Genomic DNA, 14,172 nt, shown 5'->3' on the forward strand with positions numbered 1-14,172 from the left:
CTTGTGCAGATGGTGAAGGCGATCCAGGTGCTGCGCATCCACCTCCTGGAGCTGGAGAAGGTCAATGAGTTGTGCAAGGACTTTTGCAACCGTTACATCACCTGCCTCAAAACCAAGATGCACAGTGACAACCTACTCAGGAATGACCTGGGGGGGCCCTACTCCCCCAACCCCTCCTCCATCAGCCTCCACCCCCAGGTAATGCCTTAAAATTCCTCTCTCATAACCAGTGTTGCACTTTGGCCAACAGGGAGTTGGACCAAAGAGGTTTCAGACAGGAGTTGTGGCCTCCTGAAAAGTCCATCCCCAAGAATTAAAAAAAGAATTTAAAAAAATCCTGTATCTTGCTCACAGAGTGCAATAAATGATGTTGTGCTGATTTTTTTTTCTTTATTTTAATTTTTATGTCCTTTTTTTCATGGGTTGCAACCCCAATGAGTGAAGGAGTCCTGAACTCTAATGTTGCAGCAATTAAATGTGAGGATGAGGGAGCCATGCATATGTATAGGAATATAAACAAAAAGTTGAATTTTTTAATGAAAAAATGCTATTTATTGTCAGGAAGGACAGAAACATCAGGATTTTCTTCACTGCTTCTCTCTCACTTTTTGTTCCAAGGCAGCTCAAAGGATTTTTGGGTCTCAGATAACCTTTTCTGGCTTCACTGCTCCTTTTTGTGTCTCAGCAGATCTTGCAGTTCTCCCCCAGCTTGACCAACATTCCCTTGACTTCTCCTTTTGCATAATTTGGATTTTAGCTGGGAGAAGAAGACTTTTGGTGCCTCAAGCACAGTGGAAGGACACAAGGAAGGGCCTGAGAACTGCAGAAATATCAACTGAAGCTGCCAAACCAAGTTGAACCTTGGTGGCTTTTGGGACAAAAATCAGGGACTGTAACTCAATGTTCAGAAAAGAAGTTTTCCATGGGTTGGGGTTTTCATGTGCATCTGCAGTGCAGGGAATAAATCTTGACTGGTTGCATCCCAAATACTCAATGCTATATTGTGTTCCCCCAGGGCATTTCTCTCTCTCAGACACTTGGTTTTTGGGGTAGAAAAATGGAATTTAGGGTTGCACAATCCCCTCAGAAATAACTGCAGTGAACCCAAAAGAACTCTGGGGCTCTCCCTAAAAAGGGGGAAGGTGAGGGGGCCTTCTTAGGGCTTTTGGGGTATTTTTCAGGTGGTGGAAAGGAAAAAAATATTATTTTTAGCAGCTCAGCTCCAGGTGCTGCAGAGTTTTAAGCTCCCAACATGATGAGGGAAAAGCCCCCAGAAAAGTTCCATTTCTTATTTGGGTTCCCTGCAAGCACCAAACCACTTAATCATTGATCTAAGAAACCCCATCCTCACTCTATATTCTAATAATCTCTAGAAATAGACTTATTATCCCTTCACTGCTTTATGGAAGCATTCCTTATGATCAAAATTAGCAAGACACTTGCATAAAAGAGAACAATAATTGCTCAACGAGCATCTCGTTTGTAATTTATTAGTTTCTATTATTGTGCATTGCCATGGCAACAGCTCACATCCCGGGTGATGAGAGAGATGTTAGATATGAGCCGACAAAGCTCCCGGTCCCAGCAAATGGAGATGCACGTTTTTTATCAGTAATTTTCATGAAAATAATAAGTGAGGGAGTTAATGAGATGGAAAGCCGTCCTGTGGCTATTGTGAATTTTTTTTTTTTCCCCTCCTTTTTTTTTTTTTTTTTTTTTTTTTTAAAGTGTTGATCTAATTAGAATGCATCGGTCAGGAAAAGTAATGAGGATTTAGTGGCTCACAAAGAGGTGGGGATCATATCAGAAAATTAGCACAAGTCTTTGGAAAATAATCAGGCCCATGGAGAGGTACCAAGAGCTTCTGATTCCTGGAAACCCAGAGCTGCTGACATTTCCCTTCTGGGCCAGGCTTGAAAGTTGAGGAATTCAAGTGAGGCTTTGGAGGCAGTTGGGAATAAATGGGAACACACCCAGGATAGACCCAACTGGAGGGGAAATGTTGGCTCAGCCACTGATTTCCAGCAGGTGGAGCTGAAATATTCACAGTGATGGACCATGGAAGAACCACCATCTCATCTGCTCATGGGATGAGGATGACAGACCTTCAGTACTTCAGCTCATTGAGTTTGCATGGATAAAAAAGGGTGGAGATACTCTATATCCATCAGTTGAGTTTTAGAGGCTAAGAATGCTCCAGAGAGCTGGAAAATCGTGGGATTGGTGTTTTAAAAATGGCAAGTGGGATGAGTTCTCTAATTATCCTGTTGGTTTCGTGCTGAGGGGAGGTGCAAGAGCAAATGGGCCGTTAATTTAGGATTTGAAAAAAATCTAAATAATGAAATGTTATTAGTAGCAGAGAAGGAAGTTTCTCAGCAGGTTTTCTTAGGGTTTGGAAGGACCATTAATCATTTTGTGAGGAGATACACCAAGTTTGTCATGAAAGTGAAATATTTCAGTTTGTGGCTAAGTTTTTTTAACACAGGACATGTTTTAAAAATTATGGACACACAATAACAAGGATATCAAGCAAAACTGGGGAAACAATGCCTGGACGTGTCAAAATGTCATCACAGGACAATCTGTTGGATTTCCCTGGTGTATCCAACAGATTGTCCCTGGTGTATCCTGGTGTATCCTCCTCCTGCTGTTATTTCTGCCTTCCAAGATGGAAAATACAAGAATTTTTGGAGGTGCAAAGTGCCTGAGATGATGGGAAGATGAGAGAACACTCAGACAAGGTGTTTTGACTTGCTGAAATCTCCTGTTGCCAGATGCAGAGATGATTCTGGCCAAGCTGGGTGACAAGTTTGAGGTTTTCCCACGTGAGGAGTCTTCCCTGAACTTTCATTGCCTTACAAAGATTTTTTCTTCTCATTTACTTCCTCGTTTTGTGCTTTGCTTTGTCTTATGATTGAGTTGTTGCCTCATTGTCCTGCAAGTCCACCAAGCAATTCCTCTTCTGGTTTTGTTGGTTGATTTTCACTTGGCTTCTCCCTCTACCTCAAGTCCACATTGGGCCCTTTTTAGGTCACTCCCTTTAATTAATGAATATTTTTTTGGCTTTTTCTGACTAGGATGGGAGAGGGGAGGTCCTTCTTTAATGGAAGAGGGAGGGAACCAATTTAAATCAATGCTTAACTTCAATTTTCCTTTGACATCAAAGGGAGCTCTATATAGATCTTAATTTATCCAAGTTTGCCCTGTGATCAACCCTGGATTTCTTTTTATTTAAATCCAACTTTTTTCTCATCTCCATCCACCCATCCATTCATGAAGGAGCCTTAGGAATTATCATCCATGGCTTTGAGTTTGGTCAGCTCTTTCTTGGCCAGCCCATGGGTTTCATTTTTTCCTCCAACTAATCCCAATTTCCCCAGCACAGGCAATTTTCAGAACTAGAAAACCAGAAAAGTAGAACTAGACAGACATTTTGACACATGTACCACCCAAAAATAAATGTCACAAAAACTCAAGGGCAAGGACAGCAGCTCAAGCACCACTGAATTTCAGCACCTTCTTTGGCACTTGGACATTTTCCTTTTTTTTGTGTCATGTCCCAGATTGTTTTCTTCATTGAAGTGACTTTTAATTCAGAGAAATCTTGTTCTGATTCAGAGAAATCATGTTTTAATTCACAGAAATCATGTTTTAATTCACAGAAATCATGGTTAGCTGTTGATCAGTGCTGAGATGTGGGTCTGCAGAGACACCTAGTGATGCTTTTCTTTTCACACTCAGATTTCAAAATTGCCCTAAGCATTTCAGCTCTGGGGTGGTGCAACAGCAACACAGGGTGCCCAGAGAAGCTGTGGCTGTTCCTGGATCCCTGGAAGTGTCCAAGGTCAGCTTGGACAGGGCTTGGAGCAACCTGGGATGGTGGAAGGTGTCCCTGCCCATGGTAGCAAGATGAACTTTAAGGTCTCTTCTAACCCAAACCATTCTATGAACTTCCTTGAGTCTCAAAATATAAAATATATAAAATATTTTCCACTGCAGCAAAACTGCCAAGCCTAACAGAATTTGGCTGACATTTGCAATCTGAGGCAGTTGGTATGCAAAATATATTTTTTTAAATCTTCTTGGAGATATCTGTCTATATTTATTTGAAGCTGGAGGCTCCATCTCCATTGGGTCACTTTGGTTTCACAGCTCTGTTGCAGAAACACCATTAATTCCTTTAATAGCTCTGTCTAATAATTATCAATATTCTGACTTTTTGGACGGAGATGATGTTTTGGGAGAGTTTTCCTCTACACCACAAAAACAAAGGTGAATTTTTTCATCACAAAATACTGTTGAAAATGGCTTTGACCATTGTAAGGAAATGTTCCCATTTTCTGATATTCCAAATTGCTTCTTCCCAATGCACTTCCAAAACTGGAATGCCCTTCTTTAGGATGAATCCTGGAAAAACAAGACAGGGGAAGAAAGCTGGAGGTCTTCAAGCTTGCTTGCACATGGCCAAATGATGTTCTCCTAGATCACATTGGGTTTTTTATAAATATTTCCACTGTGTTTATCATCCTTTGCCAGAGCCAAATCTGAGAGTGTGCAAAAGAGACTGATTTTTGTTCTCTATATCCTGAGAAATACTAATTTCTCAAACTGAAAACGACATCCCCCAGAAGACTGGAGGTGGGGAAGGAATACTAAAAAAAAGAAAGTGCAAGTATTTTACAGTCACATTTGCATTTTTAAAATTAATTCAGCTATGGAAAGGAATGTCTGGGAAGCAAATGAAAAATTCACAGCAGATTAAAAAAATAACAAAAGTAACTTGTGGCGGAGGCATTGGGTCCAAAATGATCATTTTATCAATATTACCAATATTATTTGCAAAATGCTGCCCAAGTGGAAGCCTGGGGTACATTGCCCTGTATTCTCCCTATAGCCTCAATTGTGGCATTCCTCCCTTCCCAAAATGTCACATTAAATACTCAACTAATCATTTAAATATTAAAATAAATAATCCAATAATCATCCCATTTGGGGGCTTTTGGTGATTGCTCCAGAGATGGGCCTTAAAGTGAAGTTACAGCTTTTGGCTCCAAAAATTGCCCATTTTTGCAAGGAATTAGCTTAAAGCTGCAAGGAATGATATCAATGGGGTTATATTATTATTAACTTAATTATTTTACTATAAGACAAACTGTGGAGGAATGATATCAATGGGGTTATATTATTCTTAACTTAATTATTTTACTATAAGACAAACTGTGCTGCTCACCCTGAGTTTTAGCAAAGGCTGCATCATCCAGTCCCAGTCAAAGCACCAAAAAAAACAGAAATGCTTAGAAAGAAAAAGAGAAAATAAATTATTTTTGGTCTTCCATTATATTTTCTTTATTCCCTTTCATTTTTTAAATGGAAAAGAGTGACTGCCCAAAGAAAACAAGTTTGGGGATGATGCTAAATGGGGGCGCAAATCCTTATTTTTCCATATTTTTATTTTTGCACTTGCAATGAACTGAAAAATTTTTCCAGGAAAAAAAAACAAAACAAACAAATCAAACCCTAACCTTTCCTGGTAAAATTGCTGTTGTGTGATTTTTTGTTCTGTGCAGGAGATGCTGCAGAGCTCCCCGGCAGCGCTGCCGCCGCCCTCCAACCCCCCCGCGGGCATCGTGGTACCCGCGGCCACGCTGCCCCCAGGAAACCTGGCCATGGGCACGGGCAGCAGCTCACCTGCCGTGCCAGGTAGGCACTGGGGAGGGGTGCTGGGCAGCTGGGACTCTGGGGGTGTTGCTACCCCCATGTTTGGTTTGTTTTGCACAGGTGGAGCCCTGTACCAGCCCGTGACCATGGTGACGTCGCAGGGCCAGGTGCTCGCCCAAGCCATCACCCCCGGTGCCCTGCAGATCCCCAATGCCCAGGTGAGCCTTGCCAGCTCCAGCTTTAGCAAAACTTTGCTCTGCAGCAAGCAGAATCCTCCCTTTTCTCCATAAATTCAATCCTGGGAGTGTCTTAAATTTTTAATAAGCAGGAAATGTTGATTAAACCCATCTGCCAGGTGCCTTTGGGGTACCTAACAAACTCTAGGAGTGACCTAAGAAGTTATAACAATGTTTATTATTGTTATAAAATAATACAACATAATAACAATAACAATAATAATTTTATACATATATTATATATAATATATTGCAACATGTAACAATAATGTTATTTTGTGCAATATATAGCGTGCAACAATATCTGTTATTTCTAATGTGTGATGGAACCTTCTATTTTATTCTGTATGCTGTATTAGATACTGTGTACTGTACATATTGGGTATTCTATAGTCTGTATTCATTTTATATATCTGTAGTCTATATTTATTTTATATATCTACAGTCTATATTAATTTTATATAGGATAGGATGGGATGGGATGGGATAGGATAGGACAGATATTACAGATATGGGATATAAATTTCTATTCTATTCTATTCTATTCTATTCTATTCTATTCTATTCTATTCTATTCTATTCTATTCTATTCTATTCTATTCTATTCTATTCTATATTATATATATTATTCTATATTCTATGTTATAGATCTGGGATCACTGGCATTGCCTGTCCAGCACAGCAATCGTAGCACTTGTGGGAAAGGCTCATTTTCAGTTCTTCTTTTCTGAATTTGGGGATATTTTCCAGCCATTTGCTTTGGTTTTATTCCATTTTTTTTTTCTCCCTGACATTGCAATGAGTTATGCAATGATTCTTGCAGTGAGACAATGATTTGGAGCAGAGCTGGATTTATTGGCACAACTTGTCCATGAGCTCTTCCCAGCCCCTATTCCCCAGAAATTTGGAAAAAATACCCATAAATTTCTGCAACACTGCTTCCTGGGGGCAGAGCAGCAGAAATTCACCCCCATTATTTCTGAAATGCCCCATTTTAATTGCAGGAACCTCTTATAAACCAATCAATAAACAGCATTTTGGAAAGGAGTGGCATCTCCCTGGCAGTTTTTTTTTGCCTGTGCAATGCTTAAAAATTTTTCTTTCTATAGTAGCTCTCCATTGCAGGTTTAAATCTTGCAGCAGAACCCTCTGTGGTGGGAAAAACATGTGCACAGGGAATATTGGGGCAGGGAGAGAGCCTGGACAAGCACCTTTGGATGCTCTTCCTGTGCCACTGGCATGATTTATTCAGCTGGAGCCCAGGGGAATCACAGGGACCTGCTGGCCTGATGTTTAATTCATCCAGGAGAAGTGTTTTGATGAAGACTTGGGGAAAAAAATCCCTTTTTAACTCAAGTGCTTAGATTTCAGTTTGGTTCCTGAATCCTCATTAAAACTTCTCTTGCAGCAAGATGCTTCTTTTTAATTTCTGGGGGGCAAAAAGCAAATTGTGGCTCAATGGGCATCTCCCTCCTTGTGGTGGAAATCAGCTGGGTGAGGAACATGGGTTTGCAAGGGGTTGATGAGTGGCAGGGATTTTTAACTTTAAATTGAGAAAATAATCTTTTTATGAGGTTTGAGGTTTTTTTTTTACTTTGTTTTTTCAGGTAAAAGTGTTTTCCTCCTAAAGCACACATTGAAATTGGTCATGGCAGCATCACCACACTCCCCAACAGTGCCATTACCCCCTGCAAAACATTGGAAAATAAAAAAAAGGAGATAAAAGATACAAATCCTGGGAGAAAATCTGAATTTATGCAGATTTGGTGGAGCAGGAAATGGGTTTTGGATGCTCCTCTAAGTGCCAGGCTTTTTTCACTCATCCCACTCCCATTCTGAGTTGGTTTTGCTCATTTTTTGGGTTGCCCATCACCATTTCCAACCAATTCTCTCCTCATTCCTTTTGTCCTGACAGGTGAACCTGGATCTCACCTCCCTCCTTGATGGTGAGGACAAGAAATCCAAGAACAAACGGGGAGTCCTGCCCAAACACGCCACCAACATCATGCGCTCCTGGCTCTTCCAGCATCTCATGGTGAGCACCCCAGCCACCAAAACACCCTGCAGCATGGGCAAAAAAGCACCAAAAGCCCAGAAATTCTCAAACCAGGTGGTGGTTTGTCTGAATTTGTGTTTGGAGGTGCAGAGTGGTTTGTGTTTTGGGAGTGTTTTGGGAATGACCAGGTGGGAAAAAATATTCCCTTAAGGCAAGAAGGAGCACACAAATCCAGAAGGGGACTCCCATGACTGTTTGAAGATGGATAATTGAGCATTTTTTTGAAGTTAATAGCTCCAAAGTATCCTTTTCTAGCAAGCTGGAATGTGAGAGCTGCTCACAGGTAGGGTTGTAGCACATCAGCCATCAGAAAACTCAGAATTGTAAAATCACCCCATTTTGGGGACTGGAGATGGAAGGGAGAGGAAGCTTAGATGCAAACTGGATATTTTTGTGCATGAGGAGTTCTCTCTCATCAGCAGGGCTGGGAAAAGGGCAAAAAGCCAAAAATCCCACATTTTTTCCTGCATAATTCAGCCAAGAAATCACTTGGAAACTGCTTGCAAAGACTGGCTCTCCAGGAAGTCAGAGTGGTGGGAGATCCCCAAGGCATCAGTAACACAGATAACAGCTCCAAGGAGCAACTTGTGGAAAAATCAGCCAGGACATGAAGCAGCAGCAGGTTGGGAACTTCCCAGCCTTTTTTTTTAATGGAAAATTCTGGATTTTATGCAATGAGGACAAGAGTGTTGCTGTGTCGTGCATCTCCCATGTTTCTGCAGATCTGCAGGCACAAAAAGGACTTAGAAAACCAGAAACTGCAAACCCATTCTCTGCCAGGTGCCAGGAGAACCCCATAGTACAAGATTTCCAAAACTGAATTGAAAGACCAAAAGAAATCCTCTGCTGGATGGTTGGACCTTTGATCTCAGCCTGGTCCTCGTGGTCAGAAGAAATTTGGGCTTCCCCATGAGATTTCTCCATCTGGTGTCAGAGATGATGTAGTTTTTAACTCCTCATTTTACTGGAAGTTTTGGAGCAGCAGCAGGAAGAAAGAATGTTGGAAATAATACACAAAAAATGGGGTATTTCTGCCCCAAAAATTCCATTTTTAACCACTGAGGCCCCTGTGGGAAGTGAATCCCCAAGTGTGTGCTGACTTTGGGTGGTGTTGCCAAAGAAATCTCTGTTCTGGGGGCTAAAAGCTGAAAAACAAGTCATGGTAATTGTCACTGGCTTGGGGCTCCAAAACATGCTGTGTGGGGCTGGTTTGGTAATAATTTCATTTCTGGGGTTGGAAAAGAGCATTTTAGCACAGTTGGAAGGAGGCTGCTGAAGCTGTGAATGCTGGTGGTTCCCAGTGCTGATGTTTCAGGGATTTGAAGCACAAATCCCACATTTACCAACCACCATCACTGCAAAATTGCTGGAGTTAAAAAAACACCAGAAACATTTTCCTTCAAGGAAAAACATTTGCTGGAAAAGGTTTGGAAAGGGAAATCTCGGGGAATCCTGATGCTCTTGGATGCCACATTCAACAAATGCAAGAAGCCACCAAATTTAGGGTGGGGAAAAACAAAAAAAAAATTATTTTTCACTCAGGGATGTAATCTTGCTACCTCATCTCCCTTTTTTCCAGCACCCCTACCCCACAGAGGATGAGAAGAGACAAATTGCTGCCCAAACCAACCTGACCCTCTTGCAAGTCAACAACTGGTGAGCAGATACTGGTGGCCCATGCATTCTGCTGCCTTTAGGACCTTTCCCACCCTGATTTGGTGCTGTGTAATTCTTTTTTTTGGGGGGTAACTTGAGTGGTTGATTCTTGGGGTGTCCTGCACAGGGCCTGGAGCTCATTGATCCTGGTGAGTCCTTCCAGAGATTTTGTGACTCTGGGATTTCTGGGAGATGAGCTTGGCTGTGTTTAGTGTCAGCACTGGTTTGCAAGGTCTCAGTGCCCTCTCCTGGCAAATCCAACGTGCAGCATTCTCACAACTCAGCAGGAAAAATTCCTGCAGAGCTATAACATGCCACAGGCCAACAAAAACACTCCCAGCTTTTTGAACCATGAAGCTGCTTTCTTAAAGCATTATTATTACCATTAGATTGCAACTCATTGATTTGCTGCAGTGTTGTTTTAACTGGATACTTATTGCAGTGCTCCCTCTTTTCCTTGCAAAGGTTCATAAACGCCCGGCGGCGCATCCTGCAGCCGATGCTGGACGCCAGCAACCCGGACCCAGCCCCCAAAGCCAAGAAAATCAAATCCCAGCACCGGCCCACGCAGAGGTTCTGGCCCAACTCCATCGCTGCCGGCGTCCTGCAGCAGCAGGGTGGCAATTCAGGGACAAATCCTGATGGTAAGGACCAGCCCCAGTGTCCCCTGCCCTTCCAGGGACAAATCCTGATGGTAAGGACCAGCCCCAGTGTCCTCTGCCTGTTCAGGGACAAATCCTGGTGGCAAGGACCAGCCCCAGTGTCCTCTGCTCATTCAGGGACAAATCCTGATGGTAAGGACCAGCCCCAGTGTCCCCTGTCCTTCCAGGGACAAATCTTGGTGGTAAGGACCAGCCCCAGTGTCCCCTGCCCTTCCAGGAACAAATCCTGATGGTAAGGACCAGCCCCAGTGTCCTCTGTCTGTTCAGGGACAAATCCTGATGGTAAGGACCAGCCCCAGTGTCCCCTGTCTGTTCAGGGACAAATCCTGATGGTAAGGACCAGCCCCAGTGTCCCCTGCCCTTCCAGGGACAAATCTTGGTGGTAAGGACCAGCCCCAGTGTCCTCTGTCTGTTCAGGGACAAATCCTGATGGTAAGGACCAGCCCCAGTGTCCTCTGTCTGTTCAGGGACAAATCCTGATGGTAAGGACCAGCCCCAGTGTCCCCTGCCCTTCCAGGAACAAATCCTGATGGTAAGGACCATCCTCAGTGTCCCCTGCCCTTCCAGGAAGGAGTGGCCATGTGTTAATTATGGTAATTTCTAGAGATCTCTATGTGGGGAAACGCAGAAGTTGGCCCATGGCCCATGCAGGAAGGTCCTTCCAGTTGGGCACCACAATGATGATCACTCACTGTGGGCACAGCTGGGGTCATCTCCTGAGGAGCTGGGGAAGGGAGGGAGGGGAGACATGGGAAGATGGAGATGAGGAGACAGATGGAGACAAAATGGGAAGAGAGAAGATGAAGAGAAAATAGATGATAAAAATGAGAAGAGAAGAGAAGAGAAGAGAAGAGAAGAGAAGAGAAGAGAAGAGAAGAGAAGAGAAGAGAAGAGAAGAGAAGAGAAGAGAAGAGAAGAGAAGAGAAGAGAAGAGAAGAGATGATGATGATGATGAAGAGATGATGAAGAAAGAACAGTGAGGAAAATGAAGAGAGAATATTAAGAGAAAATAGATGATGAGAATGAAAAGTAGGGATGATGATGAAGAGAGATGATGAACAAAGAACAGATGAGGAAAATGAAGAAAGAAGATGAAGAGAAGGTGAGGAGAGCAGAAATGAACAAACACCAGAGCAGATGAAGAGAAGGAAAGGTAGGACTTGAGAGAAGATGAAGAGAACATCTGCCCAACCAATCTGGGCATCTACTTGCTCAGAACTAAGGTTTCCTCTTATTTAATGATGCATTAGCTAAAAAAATAAGGCTTGAACCTTGGGGAGTGACTGGGGTAGGTGGGACACCCTGTGGGTGAAGCTCTCCAAGCTTTTCACTTGAATTATTCTTGGTTTATGCCCTTCTTTTGTCCTTTCTGGGTTAGTCCTTATTTGTGTACTTTGAATTCCAGGCTCACTCAGCATGGACAACCTGCAACCCCTCTCCTCAGCCACTGCCACCATGGCCATGCAGCAGGCAATGCTGGCAGCCCATGATGACTCCCTGGATGGCACTGAGGAAGAGGAGGAGGATGAGGAGGACGAGGATGAGATGGAGGAGGAGGAGGAAGAGGAGGAAGAGCTGGAGGAAGAGCCTGGTGGCCTCCCAGCAGCACCTGGTGCTGATCTTGGTTTGGACCACAGTGACTCACTGGAGTAGCTCCTCCTGCACCCTCCCAAATCATTGACAGCACCAGATACAAAGCTTCCCCTTGAAATGCAAAAAAATCAAAAGGCAAGAAGAAGGAATTGGTGAGGAAAAAGCAAAGTGGCAGCGCTGGCAGAGGCCCTGGCTGCCCACAGGAGCGCGGGGACCACCGTGGCAGCGTGCACAAGTGAAGGACACACGTTTACAAGGCACATATTGTGGCCAGATGAACCTTTTCTTTCAGGTTTTCTTTTTCTTTTTCCCTTCATTTTTTTTTTTTTTGGTAAGCAAAAGCATTTTTAGGGGAAGTTGTTTTCCCCACGCGACGCTCGGATGCCGCTGGGCATGGTGGGGTCACTGCCACCATCCCTTGGATTTCTTGGTGCAAAGAAAAGTCAAACCAACCCCAGGACTTGAAGCTTTTTTGGATTTTTTTCCCCCAGAAAGATCATTCACAGGCATAAATACTGGAATGGAGGGGGAAGAAAAATAATCAGCGAGTGCAAATTCTGCTATATCCAAGGAGGGTTCGGTGCTCCACTCATGGGATTGCCCAAACCCCCAACTTTGGCCCCAGTGCTGAGGCTGTTTGGTGACTCTGGACACACCTTTCTGGAAAAGGGAGGGAATTCCTCCAAATCCTTTAATTTATGTGCTAAAATCTCTGCTGAATCTGGAAAAAATTCCAACTCACCCCGTTCTCATCCTTAAGGGCTGAGACTGGATGCAGAGTTGGGGCAAAGGCTGCAGAAAGTAAAATTTTTCCAAGGCATTTTGGCACAGAGTTAGTTAAAAATGGGGAAATAATTGGTCCAAAAAAATGCAAGATTTCACCCAAAGTTGAATGGCAATCCCCAAGATTTGCCTGGGTGGAAGGAAACTCAGTATTGTTGCTTAAAAGATGATTTCTCCCTGGTATTGTCCCTCCACATGGGAAAATGGTGGAGCTTTAGCCCTGTGGAGGAGGGCAGCTGCCAAAACCCTGTATTTGGGTTTTTTTTATTTTAAATGCTAGCAAAAGGGTGCATTCGCCTTAAAATGTGGCATGGGAGGAAATAAAAAGCAAACCAGGGCAAAAATAAAGGAATTGTCTTCTGCAGGTTCCTGCTCTAAATGTGAGATTCTAGGAGAAGGAGCATTTTCTTGGTGGCTTTTTGCCCATATTGTCCTTTTTTTTTTTTTTTTCCTGGCTCTTGAAGAGTTCACAAAAGAACCTGAACAAGAGCTGGGATTAAAAAAACCACAAGTGATGCAATGGGCAGAAATGCCTATTTTTGGATACTGATCTGGCGTGAATGTAATCTGTAATTTCATAAAGGATTCATTGTAATTTAGTATTAATTCCTGGCCATTTATTATAAAGTGCTACAAGATGAGGGGGTCGCACCTGTATTTTCTTGGCAGCTTCTTCCTTTGAGTGGAGAAGAACCAAAATGCAGGAATAACCCCCCAAAATGGGCAAAACTCCCCTCATAAAACTAATTCATCCCCAAAATTGGTGGATGGGCTCAAATTGGTAATTGAGTGATGTGGAGAAAATTAGATTTATGTTTCCAAAGCTGATGGTCCACCAAAAATGAAATTTTTCCCCCTCAAAAAAGCTGCAATGGGATTTGCTCTCTAATGAATGATACAGGCCCCAAATCAGTGATGCACACCCCAAAATGAGCTGTGTTCTCCAAAAATGAGTGATTCTCCCCCCAGAAGTGTTCCAGACAACCCCAAAATGGGTGATGCTCACCCCAAAAAAGGAGGGATGCTCCTCAGAACCAAATGATACCCAAAAGGGGCTGATCTCTCCCAAAATGGGTGCTCACCCCAAAAAGAGTTGGATTCTCCAAAAAGTCTCCCCTAGAATGAGTGACACACCCCCAAAGGATGCTGTCCCAAACTGGTCCTTCTGGAAATGAGTTACTCTCCTCAAAATAAGTGATCTCCCTCAAAATGATTGAATTTGCTCCAAAATGGACAACACTCTCCAAAAACGACCCCCAGATTAGGCACTCTTCCCCAAAATGAGTGACAAACCCCAAAAGAGAGCAATTCTCCCCCAAACAGAAGCAATAGAAGCCCCCCTGTCCCTTAATGAGCCATTCCTTAATAATGAGTTGATTTTCTGGGTGATGTTTGTACAATTTTTAGCAGAAAATTGTGCAAAAATGGGAAAAATCCCCGAGAATGGAATTTAATCTGAATTTTGCCCCTCTGATGATGGCAGCTGCAGCTCATTCACCAGAAATTTGTGTTTTCATACATCCCAGAA

The 14,172-nt window shown here is 43.1% G+C and overlaps 1 protein-coding gene across 3 annotated transcripts in view; it reads left to right on the forward strand.

The window, feature by feature from the left end:
* Positions 1–13,285, forward strand: part of PKNOX2 (PBX/knotted 1 homeobox 2) — an 89,903-nt gene extending 76,618 nt beyond the window's left edge. For all 3 annotated transcript variants that reach the window (XM_033081534.2, XM_033081535.1, XM_033081533.2), the window contains 7 exons: positions 10–198; positions 5,568–5,700; positions 5,779–5,876; positions 7,810–7,929; positions 9,530–9,606; positions 10,072–10,250; positions 11,674–13,285. In XM_033081534.2, the coding sequence (XP_032937425.1) occupies positions 10–198; positions 5,568–5,700; positions 5,779–5,876; positions 7,810–7,929; positions 9,530–9,606; positions 10,072–10,250; positions 11,674–11,921 (1,044 nt within the window). In that variant the 3' untranslated portion in view covers positions 11,922–13,285. The remainder of the gene's footprint in view (positions 1–9; positions 199–5,567; positions 5,701–5,778; positions 5,877–7,809; positions 7,930–9,529; positions 9,607–10,071; positions 10,251–11,673) is intronic.
* Positions 13,286–14,172: the final 887 nt, after the last annotated feature.

Source organism: Catharus ustulatus, chromosome 28, assembly GCF_009819885.2.
Source record: "Catharus ustulatus isolate bCatUst1 chromosome 28, bCatUst1.pri.v2, whole genome shotgun sequence".
In the NCBI taxonomy this organism is placed as follows: Eukaryota; Metazoa; Chordata; class Aves; order Passeriformes; family Turdidae; genus Catharus; species Catharus ustulatus.